This window comes from Sporobolomyces salmoneus (assembly GCF_050403485.1).
Source record: "Sporobolomyces salmoneus JCM6883 DNA, S_salmoneus_JCM6883_v1_ctg6, whole genome shotgun sequence".
Classification (NCBI taxonomy): Eukaryota; Fungi; Basidiomycota; class Microbotryomycetes; order Sporidiobolales; family Sporidiobolaceae; genus Sporobolomyces; species Sporobolomyces salmoneus.
The window spans coordinates 418,919-442,853 of NW_027481157.1; the positions used below are offsets into that span (position 1 = coordinate 418,919).

At 50.4% G+C, this 23,935-nt stretch overlaps 8 protein-coding genes across 8 annotated transcripts; 5 read left to right on the forward strand and 3 right to left on the reverse strand.

Annotated features, from left to right (window-relative positions):
* Positions 1-1,184: 1,184 nt before the first annotated feature.
* On the forward strand, positions 1,185-2,734 carry JCM6883_006710 (uncharacterized protein; the record flags this gene model as incomplete). The annotated part of the gene is made up of 8 exons (XM_076629731.1): positions 1,185-1,379; positions 1,436-1,557; positions 1,630-1,732; positions 1,798-1,990; positions 2,064-2,169; positions 2,233-2,414; positions 2,475-2,584; positions 2,675-2,734. 8 exons carry the CDS (start codon positions 1,185-1,187, stop codon positions 2,732-2,734), a joined length of 1,071 nt encoding a protein of 356 aa, XP_076490358.1.
* A 1,576-nt stretch (positions 2,735-4,310) lies between these two features.
* JCM6883_006711 (uncharacterized protein) lies at positions 4,311-5,526 on the forward strand (the record flags this gene model as incomplete). The annotated part of the gene is made up of 4 exons (XM_076629732.1): positions 4,311-4,712; positions 4,781-4,949; positions 5,009-5,040; positions 5,107-5,526. The coding sequence occupies 4 exons, from the start codon at positions 4,311-4,313 to the stop codon at positions 5,524-5,526; spliced, it is 1,023 nt and encodes a 340-aa protein (XP_076490359.1).
* A 485-nt stretch (positions 5,527-6,011) lies between these two features.
* Positions 6,012-13,778, forward strand: DCK1 (guanine nucleotide exchange factor DCK1; the record flags this gene model as incomplete). The annotated part of the gene is made up of 18 exons (XM_076629733.1): positions 6,012-6,173; positions 6,363-7,338; positions 7,400-8,569; positions 8,629-9,088; positions 9,147-9,182; positions 9,241-10,722; positions 10,781-11,012; positions 11,074-11,325; positions 11,390-11,431; positions 11,497-11,557; positions 11,613-11,754; positions 11,812-11,997; positions 12,059-12,187; positions 12,251-12,497; positions 12,555-12,745; positions 12,809-12,968; positions 13,057-13,141; positions 13,207-13,778. 18 exons carry the CDS (start codon positions 6,012-6,014, stop codon positions 13,776-13,778), a joined length of 6,585 nt encoding a protein of 2,194 aa, XP_076490360.1.
* Positions 13,779-14,755: 977 nt separating this feature from the next.
* On the reverse strand, positions 14,756-16,299 carry JCM6883_006713 (uncharacterized protein; the record flags this gene model as incomplete). Its single annotated transcript, XM_076629734.1, has 2 exons — positions 14,756-15,999; positions 16,080-16,299. The coding sequence occupies 2 exons, from the start codon at positions 16,297-16,299 to the stop codon at positions 14,756-14,758; spliced, it is 1,464 nt and encodes a 487-aa protein (XP_076490361.1).
* A 150-nt stretch (positions 16,300-16,449) lies between these two features.
* On the forward strand, positions 16,450-18,229 carry JCM6883_006714 (phosphotransferase family protein; the record flags this gene model as incomplete). Its single annotated transcript, XM_076629735.1, has 8 exons — positions 16,450-16,484; positions 16,562-16,660; positions 16,734-17,021; positions 17,089-17,196; positions 17,306-17,498; positions 17,586-17,740; positions 17,818-17,962; positions 18,074-18,229. 8 exons carry the CDS (start codon positions 16,450-16,452, stop codon positions 18,227-18,229), a joined length of 1,179 nt encoding a protein of 392 aa, XP_076490362.1.
* Positions 18,230-18,537: 308 nt separating this feature from the next.
* On the reverse strand, positions 18,538-19,542 carry JCM6883_006715 (uncharacterized protein; the record flags this gene model as incomplete). The annotated part of the gene is made up of 1 exon (XM_076629736.1): positions 18,538-19,542. One exon carries the CDS (start codon positions 19,540-19,542, stop codon positions 18,538-18,540), a length of 1,005 nt encoding a protein of 334 aa, XP_076490363.1.
* Positions 19,543-19,644: 102 nt separating this feature from the next.
* Positions 19,645-21,972, forward strand: MSE1 (glutamate--tRNA ligase MSE1; the record flags this gene model as incomplete). The annotated part of the gene is made up of 8 exons (XM_076629737.1): positions 19,645-19,890; positions 19,966-20,038; positions 20,124-20,212; positions 20,282-20,458; positions 20,548-20,718; positions 20,784-21,356; positions 21,447-21,564; positions 21,641-21,972. 8 exons carry the CDS (start codon positions 19,645-19,647, stop codon positions 21,970-21,972), a joined length of 1,779 nt encoding a protein of 592 aa, XP_076490364.1.
* Positions 21,973-22,192: 220 nt separating this feature from the next.
* JCM6883_006717 (PCI domain-containing protein) lies at positions 22,193-23,585 on the reverse strand (the record flags this gene model as incomplete). Its single annotated transcript, XM_076629738.1, has 5 exons — positions 22,193-22,855; positions 22,915-23,003; positions 23,080-23,158; positions 23,229-23,351; positions 23,442-23,585. The coding sequence occupies 5 exons, from the start codon at positions 23,583-23,585 to the stop codon at positions 22,193-22,195; spliced, it is 1,098 nt and encodes a 365-aa protein (XP_076490365.1).
* Positions 23,586-23,935: the final 350 nt, after the last annotated feature.

Consider the following 23,935-nt stretch of genomic DNA (forward strand, 5'->3'; position numbering starts at 1 on the left):
TTATCGAATCTCGTCGATGCGAGGGGAGGGAGTAGGAGAGACGCCCGCGTAGGTCGATGGGCCGGTGACGTTGTCGTTGAGTATCGTGGCGAGAGAGAAGGTATGGAAAGTTTGCCGGGTCGAAACGACGACCTCGTTCGACGTTCCTTCGAGAGATCGAGAGCTACGGGCCGTTTACCGTCGACGAGGTGGGAGATCGTTGGAGTGGTCTGCGTCCGTTCCTTCCCTGTTGTGGTGTCGTCGGCGGTGTTCGAACGTTTCGAGAAATTCCCATAATCTTTCCTTCCCGTTCGTCCTTCTCCGTTCTCGCTCTCTCGATTGTCGTCTCGTCTCGTTCCCGATCGCCTCATCCTCTTCCTCTGAAGCTGCGAGTCTCACGTCTTCCCCTCGCTCCCGTGCTCCTATCTCGTTCCCACTTCTCGTTCTCTCGTACCTACTTTCGCTTGGCTTTCTCTGTGTGAACCACTAGGTGTTGGAATTGCATCGTGTACTTGATATCGTTGCCCTTCGAGCTTCCCCTGGCCGTTCCGATTCTGATACGTTTCTCCGACTCCCCATCGTCTCTATCCTGTCGCTCGTTAAGGTCGTTCGTGAAGGAGAGCTCGAGGGACTTGTTCAGCTAGACTCGAGCTGTCTGCTTCGTGTTATCGTTTCCGTTTCACGTTGAGGCGGTCGTTTGAATCGGATTTGATCTGGAATTCGTTTTTCCGTCAATTTCGGCGTATGGATGCCTTACCCGACTGTAGTATCTCGCTCTTGAGTTTCATATCCGTCTGGTTGTGCGTGGTCGTTCGTACCGAAATCGAGGCGAGGTGAAGGTGGTTCAGTGTTCGCTCACTTCCGCTCGTTGGCGTCCTTGGCGAGACTCTTCTCTCCTCCTCCACCGTCACTCTCGGTTCAACAATTCAGAGATGTTTCTGCTCAGTTCTCGGTCAATCGCAAGGCTGAATCGGTCCCTACGGCGAGAGACCAGTGTCCGTCGATTGTTGTCAAGTTAGTTCTCTTCTTCCTCACACCGTAATTCCCTCCTCTCTTGGCAAGGTCAAGCTGACCTTAGCCATACCCTCTGGTGCACGCAGCTTCGTCAGGCGGTCCCGCGTTTGTATTCGATATCGTGCGCTTTCTTCTTTCGTCGACAAACTAGCTATAGCACCTCTCGTCGAGTCGAGCTGATCCTGTGCCACATGACTGGACGTTTGGGACAGGACGGCGTGTTGAAACAAGGCTCCCACGTTCTTCCAGCGGCATTGAAGGCCCTCAGGGTCCTAAACGGAGAGAATCACCTCAGGAAACGCTGGACCACAGTGCTCTGCACGAACGGTGGAGGCTCCATGGAACTGGCGAGGTCGCAGAGGCTCACCCGTGAACTACAAATACCCGTAAGTTAAGCGAAATTCGTTCGAGAACGAGAAAACCGACTTTTTCGCTCGTTCAGATCGGAGAACACCAGATCGTTCAATCCCACACTATCTTCCGATCAATGGTACCCAAATACGCCGACAAACCGATTCTGGTAGTCGGAGGCATCGGAGATAATTGTCGACAAATCGCAGAAGCGTGAGTTTGACTCGTTCTTTAGCGCTTCTCCCTGGCTGAGACTGACTACGTACGTTACATCACGACCTATAGATACGGCTTCAAACATGCTTATACTCCGGCGGACGTAATGAGATGGAGACCTTCGGTTTGGCCGTACCACAAATTGACGGAAGAAGAGCTAGCTTACTCCCGAGTAAGCCTCTCTCTAGACTTCTCCCTTATATCGTGAAATACTGACAATCCACTACTTGTCGGTAGGATGTCGACTTCTCCACGATTCCCTTCGCAGCCGTTTTGATTTTCCACGATTCTCGAGATTGGGGTCGAGACGTCCAGCTCGTCTTGGACCTCGTCAGGGCCAAAGACGGAGTGTTTGGAACGCTCAAAGACGAGAAAGATGTCGAGGCGTGGAAAGCTGAGAACCAATTGCCGGTTCACTTTTCTCAACCTGGTTCGTTAGTCTCGACATTTTTCTCGTAGGTGCGGAGCGTCTCGTACTGACCCAATCGACCGGCGTCAACAAGACTTGCTATGGGGTAACGAGTTCCCACAAGCTCGGTTCGGGCAGGGAGCGCTACAAGAATCGATGGCGGCAGTTTACAAATTCACGACGGGTCACGAACTCCAACGGTAAGCTCTCACAGTCATCAGAAAGAACCACGATCTACTGACTCTTTTCGCTCATATTGACAGAACAACGGGAGGTAAACCCACTCGAGCGACTTATGAATACGCTTCTTCACTTCTCTTGTCTCAAATCGAGAACGCACAGAACGGCACCCCGATCAATCTTCACTCTACAAGGCAGCTGAGCGACTCTGACTATCAAGGGAGAGTGTACATGATTGGAGACAACCCTCTGTCGGATATCGCAGGTGCGTCTTCCGTGAGGCTTCCCTCTCGCGCAACAACCTCTGATGACGTCGAATGAGTAGGAGCGAATGCTTTCGGCTGGGAGAGTATCTTATTGAAGACGGGAGTATTCAGAGGGACAAAAAAAGAGGAAGCGACTCACGTGCCAACCGTTTTGAAAGAGGATGTTTGGGTACGTCTTGCTCTTCTCCCTTTCGCTCTCTTCTTCTATGCTCTAGCTGATCGCGTGACTCTTTCTTCTTCGTGGCTCTCGCTTTCGCAGGAGGGAGTGAAATGGGCTCTCGAAAGGGAGGGAGAAGGGGCCGCCATTGAAGGTATGTAACTCAGTACAGTAGAGCCCTTCGATCGAAGAGACGAGGTAGAACATGAATAGAATTTCGAAAACGGTTCAACTCAAAAGACTCCACTCTGTTGAGGACGAAGCAAAAAAGTTTCGTGCGAAGGTTCCCGTCGTCCGCTCGGTTCTCAATTCGAAAAAGAACTCAACTACTGCCGAGCAATGCAACAATAGCGATTCATAGCGAATCGACTCAATCGAACCAACTGAAACCGGACATCGGACAATCTACGAACGAAGGGGTTCGGTTTTGCTGCGTGACTCTGTCTGCAGTCCGGATTGAGTAAACTCCCTGCGCCAGTTTGACGGGACAAAAAAGGTCGCCGTCTCCTCAAACTTCAAAGCCGTACGGTAGGTAGTCCTCAAGGGTTTCGCTTCGTAAAGAAAGCGCTTGAACATGAACGCTTGACGCTTGAAGTTGGTCCTCGTCCAGATTTTTCGCGACTTGGTTCTCTTGACTTTGTTCTTCCCATTACAAATCGTTGACTCGCGAGGAAGTCAAAGGAAGGGTACTGTAATCAGATTCTCCACGCTAGAGTCTCCTCGTCGACGCTACTAGTGCTGATCATACAGTAGCGCAATTCGCTTGCGAACGACTACGCTCGTCTCATAACCGGTCGTTGAAGGCTATTGTCGATGGGGATCGCAGGATCCACCACATCTTGCCCGGTATTCCCACTGCGAGAATCCACAACGGAACAAGGGGAGCGAAGAGAAGCGGACGGAGCTCGAAACTCCCTCAACTCTTGTCGGCCTTTTTCCCATTGCCGAAAAAAAACGGACGTCGCAGATCCAGCAAACTTTGTTCGACGCTAGCAAAATGAAGCCAATTTGTCACAAGGTGGATCGCGATCGAAAAACGACTCCCACGCGACTCGCGAGGATTCAGAGCGGAGGTCGAAATTTTGAAAAGCACAAAGTTTCGCTTTTGTGCTTTGGATTGTGACCGGGATCACTCTGTATTCTGCGACTCTAGTTTGCGCCGTTCAGTCCTATGGTCACTCGATTGCTGCCCCTTCCTCGCAAACAGACAGACTCGGTAGACTGAGAAACGAGGATTAGAGAAACTCAGAGAGTGCTCTCTTTTGCGAGGATCATCGAGCTCGAACTTTCCTTTTTCGAACTCTTTCATCGCCTCCCATTAGAAATTTGCCTGTTTCGCGTGCCTGCAAGGCACGGAGCAACATCCTGCGTCGTAATGATGCGAGCCAAAGTGAGCACTCGGCGACCACAGCGCGAATTCCACTTCTTTCTCGGAAGGAATCGTTTTGATCCTTTTCTCTCTCTCCACCCTCACGAACTTCGCTAACGTGGACCCGAACCTCGCACCCCTTTACACCCACGCTCCCTCTTACAGACCAACTAGCGACTCGAGCGCGAACCACTTGAAGGCCTTTCCTCTTTCTCCTCTTCCTCCGTTCTCCTGTCTCCCATTCTCGGCCAAACCCTTCTTCCTCGTCAAACCTCCTCCCCAGACTACAAAGCCTCTACCTCCACTCGACCACCTCGAACGACTTTCCCTCCCCCTCTCCCTCTCTCTCTCTCTCTTCCTCATTCAATCATGCGCGACCCTCGACTTCCTCCTTCGCCCTCGATTTCACCTATGGGAGCTGCCTTCGATCCCCGGATACGTGAGCCGTCGTCGTCGAGACGTTACCCTATGGATCCGACGATGTCGACGTCTTGGAATCTTTCTTCTTCTTCCGCAAATTCAACTCCTCCTGCGCATCAAGATTTCGTCTCTCAGTCCCGATCAAGTCGACATCACCTAGATGTTCCGCAACGGTCCACCCATCATCATCAGCAGCAGCAGCAGCAACGGGGCCCTCAATTTTATCCTCCTTCGTCTTCAGAATACACGGTTACTCCTCCAAGACAACCTGCCCCTCAAACACCAGTGCATCGAGTTTACGTTCTCAACTGTTCGACATGCGATACGTTTTTAACAGATCGGGGAATGAGGGTGAGTGAAGCTTGAGCTCGGGAAGACGTCGCGAAGAAAGAGAACTGACGAATTCGCTGATCTTACAGGCAGTCCTACTCTTGAAACCTCACATCGTGTTGTTCTCGACGGATGCACCACCGTGCAACGCCGAAACTTCGTGGCCAGATGAAGCTATGGAAGAAGAGCACGTCGAACGGACTTGCGATTGTCTCACTTCTTCGATCGCCTGTCATGGATGTGGTCGAGTCGTTGGATGTGAGTCAGCTTCACCTTCTGAATTATAGGCTTCGAGACTGACTTGATCGCTTTTTCAGATCACATCGTCGCTCCCTGCAACAAATGTACCGTGAGTTCACCTTATCAGCTCAGCGGATCCTTGACCGTGACTAAAGCGCCTCTCCCTCGTCCACAGGAATCGGTACAGAAACACCAGAGATCAGCGAACCACCATCGATTCGTTTTCCACCATAACGAAGTTTCGTCGAAAGAACGGACCTACTACCCGGGAGAACGAGGAGTTCACAACCCAGTCATTACTCCCGCCGTTGCTCCTGTTCGCCCTCGAGAACCCTCTCCCGTTCCGACTCCTGTCGCACCTCGTCGTAGAGTCTCGATCTACGACGTCGAAAAAGACCTGATCGAATCTCGACTCGCTCCGTTCCCTCCCCCTTCCCCTACTCAACGACAATCCTCTCCTCCTGCTCCAGTCGTCACTTTACTGAAATCAGGCGATGTCCTGTACTGGCACCACCTCGTCAACGGAGGAGAAAGAATGAAACCTGTCGACCCTCGATCGCGCGAACCCGTCTGGACGGAATCTATCGGTCGCTAATCGACCCCCCATGTTACCCTTTACACTTATATATCCTTTCTCTAACGACACCTTAATCTTATTGGACTCTCTTTAGCAAGCATCTCGTATTTTCGTTTCTCGCATGACCCGGTTCTTTTCGTTCTTTCTCCGCCTCTAGCATCTTGTCTACACTTTTCCATACTGTTCTAGCGATTCGCTTCATCCTGTACCCCCTCGAGAATCCCTCTATCTCTCTCCCTTGTTTCACTTTGCATGTTCCCTTCTCTTCCTTCCATCCTTGTTCTTCGTTCATCAATGCATTATCTCACGTTTTCTTTCGTTCCCAAATCTACTGCCGTCGACGAAAATGAGAGATCAGTTCGCATAAAATGCAACCTGAACGCAGCGAAACGAAAGAGACGAGTCGCGACCCGAGTGTTTCGATCCACAACCTCAATCATTCAATCGAAGTCGCCAACTCAACCCACTCTCAACAATCACGCTTCGAGTCAAGAGTTTAGTGAATGGTGGTCGTCAAGGTCACGAAAGGGAGCTGGTCTCCCTGTGGGAAGATCGAGTTTGGATTAGCAAAAGCGTCCTTCGCTCCTCTCACGTACAAGAGGACATTGGGTGGACAGCAAAATGGAGTAGAAGAGGAAGAGGACGAGCTGGTACACGCTCATCAGGTGAGTCGTTGTCTGAACGCTCAAAGGGGAGATGAGAGGGGGTCAAGTCGATCAACTCGTCTCAGAGCTGTAGGAAGCTATGTGAAGGAGCTGAGAGCTCACTACTGAGCTCTGTGATGGAGCTGGAAGCGCGTCAAGGCATTCATTCGAGCTCGAAGTTCACTGACTTTCCCTTGTTCTCCCGACCAGGTCCCTCTCGAAGTCGGTGATGAAGTCTACGTAGTCGAAGTGTTCAGACCGAGAATACGACACAATTCGACTACATCCGAAGATCAGAACTGGTATCGAGGTTACGTCGTTTCGACTTCTTTCAATCCTCGAATTCTCTCTCGAACCGACACTACTCCTCAAGACGCTGCCCTTCCTCAAGAACCTCAAGTCTCGTTCGGAGTCTTCCCAGCTTCTCACGTGCATATTCGGGAACAGTTGAAGGAGAACGATGGACGGATAGCGGAAATTGCAAATCAGACAGAGAAAGCGACGGAGCGAGATTCGAAACGACCTAGATCTCGAGGACCTTCGAAAACTGCTTCGAATGGGAGAATGGAACCATTGCACGAGGAGGAGGAAGAGGAAGAGGACGATGGAGAAGGAGAAGGAGGAGGAGACGGAGCTATTCAGACCAACGCTCAGAAAATCAAAATCAACATCGTTCCTTACGGCTCTCCTTCAAAGTCCTCGAATCGCGCATCGATAGGTTCGATCACTTCACTCAATCAACATTCGAAACTGTCGACTTCTTCTCTGAAACCCCCTTCTACCGAAATTGTCGAAACTCGACCGACTCCCCCTCTGCCAAACCTTCAATGCGGTGACGAGACGAGTCACGGAGCGAGGGAACCTCTCATCGACGAGATTGCGTGTGCACTTCGCGAATGGGCGAGTCTCCTCAACAGTCACCTCTCTCACCGCGACTACTCTCGATTCTCCTCGATCAAACGGCGGTTCGACACACTGCATTCGGGGAGGAGACGCTTGATCTCGAGGAAGCTTGACGCAGGGGAAGAAGGGGAATTGAAGAAGGAGTTGGTTGAATGTCTCGCTCGAGGGAATGTTGAGCAAGGACTCGAAATTATCGTTCGACATCCTTCGATTGGAACGCTCATTGATGCCGACTTGGAAAGTATGGCGGAACAATCGAGCTGGTCGTCGATCGTGAGACTCTGTAGGTCGCAGCGTCTTTCTCAGTGCGTCCTTCGCTAACTGATTTGGCTTGCGATGGACAGACGCAACTCAAGTATCTCTCGCCTACGGAATGCCCTCTCCACCTCTCAATCGACCTCGTATCGCTTCAGAACCGACTTCTACTCATCTACCATCTCCCTTCTCGCCCTCGACTCCTTCTTCTTCCTCAACCAATCGATTCCACCAAGTCTTTGTCGATTTCCGAGGACTCGCCGCGACGACTCTCGCCTCGACGGGAGAATCCATCGAACTCTACTTCTCGCTTTTCAACCAGTCCGACTCGAGGTACATCACGGAAGATTTCTGCCTAGTTCTCGACCACAACGGAGTTCCAGTTCGACCTGAAGCGCTCTCTCGTATGAGTACTCTCTTCAGAGATCTCAGTCAACACGACGTTCAAGACCAACTCTACCTCGTCTGTCGAATCGTCAAGAACGGAACCTTTACGAGAACGAGCTCGGCTCAAACTCCCCCGACTACTCATCGTAGCACGTTCATGGCTTCGTCTCCCGGTCCTCGATCCGAAAGCGCCTCGATTCCCGACAACTCATCGGCGATCTCGCTCAACGGGGGAAACGAGGTTGAACGAATCGGAAACCACTCTCAAGAGATGCTTACGACCGATCTGACAGGAAGACTGAGTTGTCGACGTCCATTCGGCTGTGCGGTACTCGAAATCAGTCAGTTCAATCGGAAACAAGGCGACGCCGTGGTCCAACAACGAATGCCAATTTTCACCCCGTCGAACGAGGCGTCCTTTTCGACCCTTCACGAGGACATCATCGCAAGCCGAACTCGAGAATTCGAAAAGGATCATCGATTGGATCATCTCATCATCGGAGTCAGAATTCTTCAAGGAGAAGATTCGGAACTCGCTCAAACTCTCTCGAACGTTACTTTGACGAATCGACTCGGTTTCCCCGACGTCGTCTTCCCTGACGTTCGAAGGAACGAGATCTTCATCAAATTGTGGTCTGGCGAATTCTCAAGCTTTAACGTGGCGGGATCAGGAGGAGGAGGAGCGACGAGCACGACTCGAAGTCTCGCGTCTCTCACGGCTTCAGCAAACGCGAACGCGAAGAGCGTCGAGATCTCGGTAGAGCTACGGCATCGAGATGGTAGACCTTTCGAAGGAGTACTGTCTCGAGGATCTGGAGAACCGAACATTAGTCGATTCACTTCGACCGTTTTCCGCGCAAAGAACAACCCTAGTACGTCTCGCCTAATTACTCTCCTTCGTGCTAGTCCTGACAGATTCAGTGGCGAATAGCATGGGGAGAACTCGTCAAAGTCGAGATCCCGCTCGAAACGCCCGAAGATTGTCACCTCTACTTCTCGTTTCGAAATCGCTCGATCGGCCCTTCTTCAGCTTCCGCCTCGACCTCGACGTCGCACCCTTTCGCCTTTGCTTACTTCCCTCTGTTCGCTCATCGCGACAAGGCGCAACTCGATGGCTCTCACAACCTCGTTTTGTATCGATGGGATCGAAGCGTTTCAGTTCCCTCTTTTTATCTTCGAGGCGCATCGACCCGTGAAGCCGATCGACCTCTCCCAAATTTACCTCCAGCAGTAACTCATACCCTAGTACCCCTACAAGATACCTTTACGATTCGAAGCTTCCTCGTCTCGACTTATCATACCCAGAACGAAACTCTCATCAAACTCCTTCGATGGAAGACTGACCTCCTTCAAGATCACGACCTCGCCCAAGAGACCCTCTCAAAGCTGGCGTGAGTCTCTATTGCAATCTCGGAGCATGTTCGTTGTCTAATCAACCTCGTCTGGCAGATTCTGTTCGGAAGTCGAAATCTGCAAATTCCTTCCGTGAGTAGCCCTTCCTACACGCCACTCACTGCTTACTGACGCACCACTACTCCCGTAGGGACATCTTCGACGCTCTCTTCGGCTTACTATCGTCAGATACCAACCTCAACGAACTCGTCTTCCAATCGATCGTCGCAATTCTCGGTTTCGTCTCGGATCGAAGGTTCACGAACTTTGAACCAGTCCTCAAACTCTACATCTCGGACCATTTCACTGAGTCGAACGCGGGCTCGTACCTACTCCAATCGCTCGAACGACTTCTCCGTCGACCGGGAGATATCGAGACTGCGCCTTTACTTCGTTCGAGCATCAAGGTTTGGAAGTGGTTGTTCAAATTTGTCGTACGATCTCACGAGCTTCAGCAGGAAGGAGGAGGAGGAGGGGATTCAGCCAGTTCGTTCGAAGACGAAATCTTGTCGATTCTCGCTTCGCTGAAGTCTCTCATGAGAACAACCACTCCCTCTTCGATCATCGGCACTCAGACTCTCGCCGTTCAACACTTTTCGAGCATCTTACCGAGTCTAGCAACGTTCTTCAAGCCCGAGGAACTCACGGAAGAAGTCATTTCGTTTGTCGACTCGATTGGAAACGCAAAAGGGAAAATGGTTATCTGGCGATTGCTTCTCCTGAACCAACTCGTCTCGAGTCCACCTCTCACATCAGATACGAGTCGATCCCTCCTCGTTCCAAACCTCGTTCGATGGATCAAGCCGTCACTCGGTAAATTCGAAGAACATGTCCTCTGTAAACCGAACGACCCTCAAACGACAAGAGACAACGCTCGAGTGAGCTGGATCGAAGGGATCCGACTCTCGGTAGGTGTCGCCGCCTCGTTGCTCGACAGACTGCAAGAAGCTCTCATCGATCCAACCGTCAAGACATCTCGAACGCTCCTCGCGCAAGAACACGACAACCTCGAATACCTCCTCGGACTCTTACCTCGACTATTCGAATCGTATCGGGAACTACAAAACGTCGCGAATCTCGACTCGGTAGAACGTCAAAGATCTCGAGCTTCAGTCCCTTCGCTCAACCCTGTCGTCTTCCCCTCATCTTACCCCCTCTCGCTCCTCTCGTACTCTCCCGCCTTCGCCCGCTCTCAAGCAGAAGATACGACAGTCGCCGATTCTGTCGAAACATGGCCGACTCTTCAAGCTGGAGTGGGAGAAATCGGAGCTGTTTTCGTCGCCCTCGTCGAACTTTCCCCTCGGAAGATCTTCGTCAACTGGCTCGAATCAATGATGGAAATCGAAGGGACCGATACATTCGCTCGGCAACTCGGTCAGATGTTCAGAGTGGCGCAATCGATTGTTGAGGAGGAAGCGTTCCCTTCAGAATGGCTCAACATGACCTCGCTCGCTCACCGTGCGACCATGAAAGTCGTCGACATCATCGCCGATATCCTCGAACAAGATTTCCTTCCTCGCCAATCGTCATCTTACTCGTTCAACACGGCACTCTGGAGGGATTACTTTTCGCTTCTCTTCAAACTCCTCGCGACTCCGCATCTACTCATCGAAGACTTTTCACCACAGAAGAGGTAATCTACAGCTCTCTCTTTCTGCTGCACGCTTGCTGACGACTCTACCTTGTGTTAGACGAGCTGTTTGGAGGTTGACGGGAGACATTCGAGCGGAGGGATCGAAAGTTCTTACGCGGTTATGGAGCGCGATCGCGAGTCCTCAGGAACGAAGACCTCTGAGATACGGAGGATATCAAGTACACTTTATACCAACGTTCCTCGACGACGTTCTCACGCTATGCATGTCTCGACATGACGAGCTTCGAAAGACTGCCGTCGAAATCCTCTACTCGATGATTCTCGGCGAGGTGAGCCAGATGATGTCTTCTAGAATGTGTCAGATCATTGATGCTCTGTTGTCTCTCACAGTATCACCTCAACAGTCCACCTCAATTCGCCGTCATCGAAAAGGAGGTCATAGATCGTTTCGACCGACTCTTCGGTGTCGATGCAAAGGGAGACGAGTTGTCTCGATCCGGGTTCGTCGATCAACTGAGACAGCTGTTCGAATCGAGCGAGATGGAGGACGACCTCCGAAAGCAAGTCGACAACTTCCTCGATTCCATCAATTCGTTCCTCGATTTGCTTCTCGACGTCCGAAGTTTGCCTGAAGGAGAAGAGGTGAGACTGCCGTCGTCTCTTTCCGGGGAATCAACAACTGACTCGACTTGTTCTCGCCCTGCAGTACCAAGAGGATCGAATCATCTCGACGCTGAAACTCATGTCGGTAAGCTGGAAATTCCCTCTCTCTTTTCTCTTTGCTCTCATGCTAAACCCGGCCTCGCCTGGAAGTTCATTCGCGAGATTGGTCGAAGCGAGATCTACATTCGCTACGTCAATCGACTCGTCACTTGTAAGCTCTTCACCCGCAGCGAAATGAGCTCGATCACTCATATTCGGAACAACAGACCACATCGCGCTCGGAAACGAAACGGAAGCCGGATTGACGCTCAAACTTCACGCTGACCTCCACGAATGGGACCTTTCGAAATCAGTCGAAGCCGTGCCCGACCTCGATCTGCCTCGACAAACTGAATTTGCTCGCAAAGAGTGAGTCTATCTGACGCTCTCCACCTATTCATGCTGACCCTAGCTCCGACACGATAGGACGCTGTACATGAGGATCCTCGATCACCTGGGCAGAGGGAAAGCTTGGGAAAGCGCGATCGCTCTTTCGAAGGAATTGCAACACGAGTACGAGGCGAACGCGTTCAACTACTCTCGACTCGCGGAACTTCTTAACCTTCAGTCCGATCTCTATACCGGTATCGCTGGCTCGACCCGACAGTTTGGGTACGTTTCAACTCTCTCGTCCAGACCATTCGTCGTTCGTTCTAACGTGCGGTGATTACAGCAAATACTTCCGAGTCGCATTCTACGGACAATGGCCGAGCTCTGTCGCTGGAAAACAATTCGTCTATCGCGGTCAACCTCTCGAAAGCGTCGGAGAGTTCATCGATCGAATGTTGAACAAGCACTCCAAGTAGGTCCACTCTTGATCTGTATCTTGCGAGCCGCACTGATGATGAGCCCACTGTTTGAGCAGCGCTCAATTCCTCAACGACAACTCGATACCGAGCGACGAGATTCGATACGGAGAAATTCGTTACTTGCAAATCACCGCAATCGTTCCCGAGCTCGATCGAGCTTCTCCAGTCTTTGCAAACTTGAACATTCCTCAATACGTGAAGAGCTATTACCAGGAGAACGAGATCAACACTTTCTCGTTCACTTCGCCGCTCACGAACAATTCGAGTTCGAAAGATCCTGCGTCACTCTGGACTGAGAAGACGGTCAGTCCTCTCACTATCTCGTCTTGACCATTGTGCTGAAACTGGACTCGCTGCCAGGTCTTGATCTGCGAGGAATCGTTCCCGACGATTCTTCGACGTTCAGAAATCGTCGAGATTCGATTGATCGAAATCAGTCCCGTCGAGAACGCTTTTCAAGACGTCGAAGCAAAGAAGAGTGAACTCGTAGATCTCGAACAACGCTACACTGCCTTGAGCGAGAATGAATCCGATCCTCGCAGTATCGACAGGTGAGGGTCTGCCGTCGTCCAGCTGTTCCTTGACGCACAGTTAACTGTTCCAGTACTTCACAGTAACACCCTATCGATGGCTTTGAACGACCTCGTCGACCCACCAGCAGATCGAGGAGTACCTCATTACCGTCAAATTTTCCTCGATCCCGCTTTCGTTTCGACTCTACCAAACTGGCAGACTCCAATCATTCGACAGCTCGAAACCGCAATAGATGAATTCGTGAGTCCCTGATCCTACCCCTCGATGGTTCCGTGTCTCAGATCACTCAAATTGCTTCTCTCGCTCGGGTCTCATTTCACGTGTCCAGGTCGTCACTCTCGCTCGTTGTCTCAAACTTCACGCCTCGATCTGTCCACGAGAGATTCAACCTTTCCATGAAACTCTCGAACGCTGTGAGTTTCGAGACTGTCGAGAGTTCTCTGGCTTCGCTGACTCTCGAGCGGTTGTCGTCTCACAGTTTTCGAAAGATCGTTCTCGGAAGAGCTTTCTCGTCTCCCCTCGAGTACCTGGACTCCAGCAACTTTCCACGATTTCGCTCCTTCTCCCACCGAGAACTCGCTCGATTTCCCTCGAGAATCGATGCAATCGCCCGTCGCAAACGGTCTCATGCTTTCTTCCTCTACCCGTGACTCTTTCGCAGATCGACCACGACTCGGTTCAATCTCCGGTGCATCTCTCAACGGTACTTCGGAAGGAGTAGTCGGAGGAGGAGGAGGAGTTCGTCGAGCAAGTTCAGTTTCCGTTCTCTCTCACCAACAACAACAACCTCCTCAACGTTCTCCTTCTCCTACGAAATCACTTCTGTCGTCGACTTCGATGGTCGTTACGGGTTCAGGGAAAGAGAATGGATCGCTTCGAGCTTCAACGAACACGAATGGATCCTCCTCGATGGGAGACGAAGATAGATCAGTGACGCCGAATGGAACAGGAGGAGGAGGAGGGAAGAGGTCGAGTATCTTCAGTAACTTCGGGAAGAAGAAAGGGTTGGGCAAGAGGAAAGGGTCGGTTAACACCTTAGCTGAGGAGTGAGGAGTTCGAATTGAATGGGTTACTTGTTTCTTTCCACTTGATCTTGTTGTCTTTATTCCGCTTTTCTTTCTGCTCTTCTTGTCTTCTTCTTGGTCTAATCGTGTCTCCCTTGCGTATCCCGTCGATATGACTTGCTTCTCCGTGTCTACTTTTGCAAATCTTATGTATTTTCTTCGTTCCAAGCTCGTCTTCCAGCCTCTCCTTCAGGAGTCCTTCAGAGCTCGTGCGGTTTGCCCGTCTCTGGCGCGACAGACCTGGCTGCGTCTGGCTGGATCGTGATCACAGCCGCTTGCAGAAGAACCGTCACGGAAGAACAGTAAGTTTTGACTTCGCACTTTTGAGCTCCTAGGACGCTTGTAAGGCTCACGAGCTGGTTCCTTAGCCGCAGTCCTCGGAGGAGTGTTATGCCTCACTACAGCCCGGGTATCCAGCGAGTCTCTCTGAGAATCGGATTCTCTCTGAGTCGTTCCTCTGAAGAGCAAGAAAAGAACTCAATCCTTGCACGATACCGCTACGAACGGGACTTGGTCACGGCGTAAAGGCACACCAGACTGGATTGTCGGTCAGGTAACAGAAGGGGCCGCTGGGCCGCCATTGGGTCGGACTAAGCAGGCTCGAATTATGCGATCAAAGCTCGAAGATTCCTCTTTCCCCCCGATTCGCATCCTCATTCGCTAGCGACGCGCTGCTAACCTACACGATGGAAGTATCCAGCTCGTCACTATCCTTCCTCCGCTTCGACGAAAGACGAGCGGCAACGTAGCGGAGATCGAACGGGGCAGGTCAAACTACCGCTCTCGACCTATACTGTAATACTCGCTTTGAGACCTTTGCGGATGAGCTGACATAAACGAGATTTGCATTGGGCTATAGAGAAATAAGGGCATCTAGAGAATACAGTCGAGACGGAAACTATGCAAGGAGAACGAAAATATTGCGGACAGAAATAACGATTTTGTGGTACTCCCGCCCTCGCACTAACTCCTCAAGACCTCCCTTACTATTCTCTCGAACCTCTTCATCCTCTCCTCTCTGCCTTCTCGAGGACCTTGATACATTCCCCAAATTCCAGCCAATGCGAATCTTAGGTTCTCATCCTCTTTTCCTCCTGTCGCAGATTCTGTGTTGACTGCAGAGGAAGCGACGTCTGATACGCTGGATTGAGTGATCGAGGCGAGTTTGACAGCGGAAGCGAGAGGTGGTAGCGAAGAAGGTTGATTTGGTAAAGGTAGAGAGGAGGTAGGTTGAGCTGGTGAATCAAACGAGAGGAAAGAAGCCGCGGTCGGATCGGCGCTGAGATGTGAAGTTTGCGGCTGAGGTGCTGGGGGCGGAGATGAAGGGATAGAAGCGGTCGAAGAGAGTTTGAACGGAGTCACTGTCGAAGATCTTCTCGACCTCGTCTTGACTTGCATGGGCTCTACCTTCTTCTCCTCCTCCGCAGTAGCCGTCCCCTGCTGTTGTCGTCCATCATCGACCTGATTCGTAACTCCTCCATACGCGTTCCAATAATCCTCATCCTCATTCTCCTTTTCCGTATCTTTCCCTCTCGTATCATTAACGAATCCAACTCCACTATCATGTCCCCCTTCTCCTCCGTCCTCTCCCTCAGAATCCGACCATCCCGCCCAAAAATCGTTCGAATCGCCATAAGCTCCCGGAGTAGTTCCTTCTCCTTCGGCCATTTCTTCCCTCGATTTCATTCGATTCGACGAAGTGTCCTTCCGTCTTCGAGTCCCATACTCATCGTATTCGTCCTCCTCCTCCTCCGCGGGTGCTCCTCCTTGAGGCGGAGCGAAATCGAGGTGATTCGGTCGATTTTGAACAGAAGTTTTCGATTTAGTTTGAATCGATTCGATAGCGGCTTCAACAGTAGTGAACCAATCCTCCGGTTTCAAATGACTCTTCCTCCCTGAATTTGAACTGTTCCCACCTTTCACTAACGCGTTGAATCCGTTATCGGGTGAATCGAGGACGATGGAAGGAGCCGAGAGACGAAGGAATTTCCATCCTGCTTCCTCCTGGGTTCCGTCTACGGATGAGGAGGAGGTAGCAGAGGGTTCAGGTTCTTCATGGAGGAGGATCACGTCGAGAATTGGAGTTGATGAGGAGGAGGAGCTTGAGGAAGGAGAGGGAAGGGAAACTGGAATAAGTGCTTTCAATTCTCCTTCCAAATCATAGCTATACTGAGCTTCCCCTAGCTCTATCTCCTCAATCGATCCAGCTGCTCAATAACCCTCGTGTCAGCTCCTACTCTCGGGAGAGGGAGGAAGAGGCTGAGACTAGTGCGTTGTTTTGACTTACATTCAACGATCTCCCTCCTCGCCAACACGACCTGAGAATCTTTCGTTCCGCAAGTCCAATACCGATCGTCTGAAGTCGTTAAGGAGAGGTAATGGTGGGCTTGTAAAGTCGGTTTCGAAAGTAATGACGGAGGAAGAAGGGGGATTGAATCGTCAGAGGAGAACAAGAGGGGTAGGAGCGTCGTCAAAGCTGCGTGAGGGGGTGGTCGCGCGGTCGTCATTGTACAGGGTGAGTTGTAGAAGGGAAACGGAAAGCAAGAGAGGCTTCTTCCGAACAACTTCAAAGTTTGTTCGGGTTCCCCACTTCTGCTTCTCCTTCCTCCTCCTCCATCTCCGTCATCTTCCGAAATCACCTTAAACGCTAGAAAATCATGTCCACTCCCGATGCTGAATATGGTCCTATTCGGTAAGCTCATCCTCTCTTCCGTAGCTCTCTTTAAGCTGATTTTCTTCCTTTCCGGACAATTCTGTACTTCTCTGTAGGACTCCTCTCGACGTTGCTCGACTCAAGGCCTACGTAGAATCGAAAGTATCAGGTTTCCAACTCTCTGAACCAGTGTATCAATTCTCTTTCGGTCAATCGTTCGTCCCCTCCTCCCTTCTCTCTCTCTCTCCGGTTCAAAACTTTCTTATAACCGGTTTCTCGTTCCCTCAGTAATCCAACCTACTTACTCAACGCCTCTAACGGGAAACGTTACGTCCTACGAACCCGACCTCCAGGTCCATTACTCTCGAAAACTGCCCATGCGATCGATCGTGAATTCAAAATCCTCTCCGCGCTCGGTAAACCGAACGGCAAAGTTCCAGTACCGAAAGTTTATCATTTGTGTAAGGATGAGGAGGTTATTGGGAGACAATGGTATTTGATGGAGTATTTGGAAGGGAGGAAATTTGAGGATCCGAGAATGTTGGAGGTTGAAACGAAGGAGGAACGTCAAGCTCTGTGAGTTTCTTCCTCTACTCTCTCGCAAGGTTGGAGGGTGGTGCTGATGAGGTTTGGGGATGGGTAGGTGGTTCTCGGTTATCAAGACTTTAGCAGCATTACATTCTCTCAATCCTCAAGAAATTGGATTAGGAGATTTCGGTTCAACCGCCGCTTTCTATCCTCGTCAAATCAGGTTCGTCCCTTCTCCCTCTCCTCTCCCTTCCTTTTCCACTTCTCCCTCTCACCTAGTTTCCTCGACTCGACGGAAAAACTGACGCTCGTCGATCGATCTGGAAAACCAGATCTTTATCAAAAGTTTCCCAAGCTCAATCCCTCGTCAAATCTGAAAAGACTCGAAAACAAGTTGGAGATATCCCTGGATTCGAATTCTTACTCGAATGGTATTCCCGTAACTTACCCGGCACAGGCTCCCAAAAAGGGGAGAGTAAATTAGAAGGAAGGATTATTCACGGAGATTTCAAAGTTGATAATATGGTCCGTTCTTTTCTCTTTCCTCTACGTTCTCCCTCTCCCGTGGAGGATCACGCTAACGTAGTAAGGAAATAATACCTGGACGGACAGATCTTTCACCCTACTGAACCGAGAGTGATCGGGATCCTCGATTGGGAACTCTCGACTCTGGGACACCCTTATTCAGATTTAGCGAACCTATTACAACCTTTCTATGTACCTCAACAACCTGATGGTGCTTCTATGGCCTATCTCAGAGGTCTACGGTCAGTCTCTCTCCCTCTGTGAACATTCGAAGCTGGGCAAAAACTGACGTTGTTCGCGAGACGGTGGGAGTGATCAGGGATATCTCACCTGCGGATCTACCAATTCCAGACGATAGAACTCTCTTGAAGCTATGGTGTTCTGAACTCGGAGAAGTCGATTACGAAAAGGAGATTGCGAGGGGAAAGAATTGGCAAGGATGTATTTCTTTCGCTTTCTTCCGTGTAGGCCTCCCCTTCCCTCTCCCTTTCTTCCAACTCCCATCTTTTCTCCCCTTCTTCTCCCTGCTTCCTCCAAAACAGCGGAAACTAACAGTCTGAAAATGAGTGAATCAGTTATCGGTAATCACTCAAGGTATCGCCGCACGATTCGCACAAGGTAACGCATCGAGTGCGAAAGCTGGGACGTACGCGAAGATTTTCCCGAGGATTGGGGAATTGGCGAAAGAGAGAGTTGAAGTTTATGCGGAGGGAGGGAGGGAGAAACTCTGAGAGGACAGATCGAATTCTGAGGTTTGAGTTTTCGAGGTTTTGTTGTTCGCTTGTTCTTTTCGCTTAGGTTGGTTTACGGTTAGTTGTTATCACTCAGTTAGTGCAAAGCTTATGTATAGGGTTCTCTACAAAGAGCGTTCATTGAAAGCTCACGGACGAGCTCAATCATCCGCGAGAGTCGAAATTGTGTTCTGCGAATGGTCTGATTCCGAGGCGATAAGAATTTAGAGAGGTGAACAACAACAAGAGTACTACGACGAAGAAACAACAAGCATAAGAGCACAAACCCACATCGAAACGAAAACCCTCTACTTCTTCCCTTTATTCTTCTCATCCTTCAACAAATCGTTCAACACCTGACTAACCCTCAACCCTAACTCCCTCACTCTCTCCCTAACTCCCCCGCTCTCTCCATCCTCCGATTCCTCCTCTTTGATTTTGTCCAACAACCTCGCAAACCGATCCGGATGATAACTCAGCACGGCACCCCTTATCCTCGCTTTCCTTTCCTCCTCCCCTAGACTATCCGGCAACAAGAACTCCTCTATCGATGTCGTCGTGAGTTCGTTCGGAGTCGGCCAAGAGATTGGAGGTAGAGCGAAAGGAGGAAACAAAGGCCAAACGAAATCGGTAAACCTCAATCCCTGCTCCGTCGTCGACGACGATAAAGTCTGTAATTTCTTCCATCCTAGATCGTATCGTTCCCTCGCTCGATCCCTCTCCAATCGAGACTCTTCCCTCTTCTTCTCTTGTAATTTCCTCCGTTTCGCCAATTCCTTCTTCTCCCTCTCTTCCCTCTCGATTCGTTCTTTCGCCTCTCGCTCTTTCTTCAACTTCTCCTGTTTCTCGATGAATTCCAACCGTTCTTTATTCTGTAACCTCCACATCCCAGCTCTAATATACTCTGCGTATTCTTCCTCCTCCATCGCAACTTGTCCCCTTCTCGATAGTCCTGCAGCGTTCCCAGCAGCCGACCCATACGAAGTCGAATAGGCTAATTCGTGTTGATAGAGAGTTTGTTCTTGATACCCTATCCCTTGATCTAATGTTGAAGCCTCTCGGAGTTTCTCCTCGAATTTGAATTCCTCCTCCTCTCGAGTTTTCTTATACGCCTGGGAAGGAGGTAAGGACGATTCATCGAAGTCGTCGGAGTCTATCCGAGGGGTCGGCCGATGCCGTGGAGGGGAGATGGATTCTTCTTCTTGAGCATGGCGATGACGCTTCGATTTCTTGTGAGCTCGACGACTCGCTCGGAGAACGGCTTCGTCGGTATTGGTAGTGGAAGAGGAGGGTTTCATCCGTAGTCGAGGCATGGCGGGCTGCGTAAGGTATGGAGGATGTAGTGAAGAGTTGGAGATCAAGAATCGAGAGGAACCTCTTTCTCCCTCTTCTGCACTCCTTCGACCTCGAAAAGGATGTTACTCCGTTCGAGAACACCGTTGAATATAACACGGAGCTCGATTCGGTCGTTCAGTACTCAATCTCGACTCTCTTGTCCTTCAACTTCTCCTCCTCCTTCCGATCGACCTCCCAAACTCCGATTCGCGCCTTCTCCAACCGGGTTCCTTCATTTGGGTGGACTCAGAACAGCGTTATATAATCATTTGTTAGCGAGAAAACTGGGAGGTGAATGGGTTTTGAGGGTAGAGGATACTGATCATGTAAATGTCGATTCTCTTCTCTCTGTTCTGGAGGTAAGGGAGGAGCTGATGAGGTTTGGGAAATGGGATTGGTAGACTAGATATGTAGAGGGAGCGGTGAAGAGTTTGTTGAGAACGCTGAAATGGGCGGGATTGGAGTACGATCAAGGTGAGAGAATCTCTCTCGTTCTCCCATTCCCTCCCTCTCGGACTGGGACTGAACTGAACTGAGGTCGTCATTTGTCACCGAGTAGGTCCTGGCAAAGAGCAAGCTGGGCAAGGACCTTATTTCCAATCCCAACGAGCCGAAATTTACAACCGTTACCTCGAACCTCTCCTCGCTGTCAGTCCTATCTTCCTCGTCTACTCGCCTTTACATACTGAGTAGGTGGGGCGTTGATTGATCGGTCAGGAAGGAAAAGCGTATCATTGTTTCTGTAGTCCGGAAAGATTAGCTCAAACGAGGAAAATGTTACAGACACAAGGGAAGAAACATACGAGTGGATACGATCGAAAGTGCTTAGGCTTGACGAAGGAAGAGGTAGAAGAAAAACTAGGGAAGGGGGAACAAAGTATCGTCCGATTCAAGGTCAGTCCTCCCTCTCTTCTCACGTCGAAAGGGAAGAAATCGAAAACTGAGCTTGAACCTTTCGGATCTCGATCGCCTCACTCTCACAGAGTTCATCGGAAAAGCTCGTACAGGAGGATCTAATCTACGATTCAATCACGTATGAATCTTTACCGATCGAAGATTTCGTTCTTCGAAAATCGGACGGTTTACCCACATATCATTTCGCAAACGTCGTCGATGATTACTCTATGGGAATCACCCATGTCTTGCGTGGCGAGGTCCGTTCCCTCTTCCTTTCTCCTTACTCTCTCTAGGAGGCTGACAAGGTGAGTGAGTGAGTTAGGAATGGTTACCCTCCACCCCTAAACATCTTCAACTCTACCGAGCCCTTTCCCTCCCCGCTCCTAAATTCGCTCATCTACCATTACTCGTCAATCCAGATGGATCGAAACTGAGTAAAAGAACGGGGGATGTCAGTGTAGAGAACTATATCGAGAAAGGGTTCGAACCTGAAGCTTTATTGAATTTCGTCGCTTTGTTGGGTTGGTCACCTCAACATTCCGTCACCTCTCACTCCACCACCTTAACTACTACTGCGAACGAGACAACAGAGACAGGCAAGGAGGATAATTCTCAAGCGAGTGATTTACTCTCGATTCGAGAATTGATCGAGAAATTCTCGTTAGGAGGAATCAACAAGAATCGACCGACTTTACAACAAGGGAAACTCGAGTGGTTGAATCGGAATCATGTCAAGATGAAGTTGTTCTCGGAGGAGGAAGGGGCGGAGGAAAGGAGGAACGATTTAGCGAAGAGGGTGAAGGAGGTCGTGCTGAGGGAACTTGGGAAGGAGGATGAAGTAAGGGAAGAGGTACTAAGGGAAGAGTACCTGTTGGCAGTAGTGGATGCGTTAAAGGTGAGTCGAAGGGAACTTGACTTGAGCTTGGTTTCTATCCTTGGAAATGAGAAATTCAGCTCACAGTCGATTCCCCCCTCGATTTCACAGGACCGCCTACATACGATTAACGATATTCCTGCTCTCGGTCGCTACTTCTTCCTACCTCCTTCATACGACACTCCAGTCTCGCAAAAACTCTACAAATCTATGAATCCTCAAACTTATCGTTCGTCCCTCCCTCGCCCTCTCTGCCTGCTTTCCAAGTGACTGATAAAATGACCTCTCCTCGTCGTCGAATCTAGGTGATACGCTCTCGGCCGCTCTCCCGATCCTCTCTTCCCTCCCCTCCCATCTCTTCTCCCGTTCTCTCTCCCCTACCGAAACCCCTTCAATCGAACAAGATCTCCTCGTCTCCCTCTCCTCTATCTCAATCGCCACTCCCTCACCCTCTCAAGCGGGAGAAGCAGTCGATAGTAGGAAGAAAGCGAGTCAAGTCATGTCCCCCTTGAGACATTGTTTGACTGGACAAAAAGTCGGAGCTTCTGTAGCGGGGACGGTGAGAGTATTAGGGAGGGAGGAGACGAGGAGGAGACTGGAAGGTGCTTTGGAGTGGAGTCGGAGACAGGGGGAGTAATCGAGAGCGACGAGAGAGGTAGTGATTGCTTGTTTGTTGTGAGAATTATCATTTCGCATCTCTTGACTAGCTCGTTTACGACTCGATTCGAGAGGTCGAGAAGAGAGTGAGAGACAGAGAGAACGAGCAGGTTGCAGAACGAGAGAGAGAGACAAACAAACAGAATCAGAACAAACGACGAAGAGACGATTCAAGCTTTTTCAAAAAGAAGGAGAGTTGTTCAGATTCTACCTCTCTTCCTTTGTCTCTGACCCGCAGTACTACCTCCTGGACTCATTGCGCTTCTCGTCGTTCCCGCCGCCGGAGCAGGCAAGAACTGATCGACGTCCATTTCTCCGTCATCTGCTAATCCCGCACTCGGTCCACTAGTTGCTCCTCCTCCTCCTCCTGCAGAGCTTTCACCTCTCGTTACGACCGCACTCGTCCTTGATTTCCCTCCCTTCGATCCAGCCGCAACAGATACAACCATTTCTTTGACCCTTTGTTCATGTTCCAAACTCTTTTTCGATTGATTAACCGAATTCGCGTTCAGCGTCGCTAAATGTTGATCGAGGGAATTCAATAATCCATCAATCTTTGTTTGCCATTCCTGTAACGAATTCAACAAAGTTCCGATCGAAGGTGCAGTCGAAATCGTCTTCCCGTTAACGTTGTTCGAGTCGAGTTCCATAGAAGGGGGAGTATCGGTAGGAGTACTGGAGACGGGAGTGGTAGAAATGGGTTTCACGTCACGACCGAGAGAGGAGAGGATTTCGAGTTGACGAGATTTTTGGTCCAAACGAGCGACGAAAATGTTTGAATAGATCGATTCGATTAGGAGGTCTTCGAGGAGGGGGATCGAAGGGATTTCGAGTGATTCAAGGAGGGTTGCGTAAGGGAGGATCTGAAAAGGGTACGAGGTGTTAGTAAGGACAGAGAGGGAGGGAGAGGAGAGTGATTTACTCGAGTTTCAGAAGCGAGAGAGAGGATCGTGAGTTGTTTCAGTTTGAATGATTGTTCGGTAGTCAAGGTAGGGTATTCATCGCGAGCAGCTGTACGCCAGGAGAAGGTTGTAAGTCAGCGACAGAAAGAGGAAACGAGAATTACGAAGTTTTCGCGAAAACGTACCATTGTAATCGTTCCAGGTTCCGTACGCGAACAGTTCTAGTAACTTGTATTGTTTCGAATGCTGTTCATTCGCAGCGAGCTACTTCCACGCACGGGTTGGTCAGTCTCCCATGAACGAAAGAGAGAAGAATGAGAACGAGCGAACGTACCTCTTTGATCGAAGGCAATTCCAGCAATTCGCTGAAGACGTAAACTCCAGGAGCTGATACTACTTGACTGATCAGATTAGCTGCACCCGCACCACGAGCAGATTTCGCTAGGAGAGTGAAAGGCTGGTGAATGATACCACGAATCAAACGTCACCATAGCGCACAAAGGTCAGCTGGCCCTACGCAGTGAGGTTGATTCGAACTACCACTCACCTCCAGCTTCGAAGGAACTCCAAACTTTGGTCCCGAAGGAGCTGATGATGATGATGAAGCGCCTTTCGTCGTTGAACTTGAGGGAGGTGCCACTCGGTCCCCGATCGTGGTGTACGCTGCGAAATCGTCTTCGATTTGTGCCATCGTCTTCGAAGGGCGGAAGGTGGTGGTGAAGGGGAGAGGAGGAGGAGTGCATCGCTTTTCTCTCCCCCTCTATCACATGACGCCCATCTCGGAACTCGATGCGACTATGGGTGCAGCTGAGCGTGTTTCCTGTACGTTGCAGCTACTACCAGATCCGAGCGAGGGCTTTTACTCCTTGAGTCAGTTTCCCCTCTCCAATCTTCTCGTGTTTCCGGCTGCTCCCTCGCACGAAGATCATCTACTGTTACGATACGGTATTGAGTGTGTTGCAGTGAAGCAACACGATACAATTTCCGAGCAGTTCGTCCCCACTCTTCGGATTTCCATTCCGTGAGTTTGTGGTCGCGCGC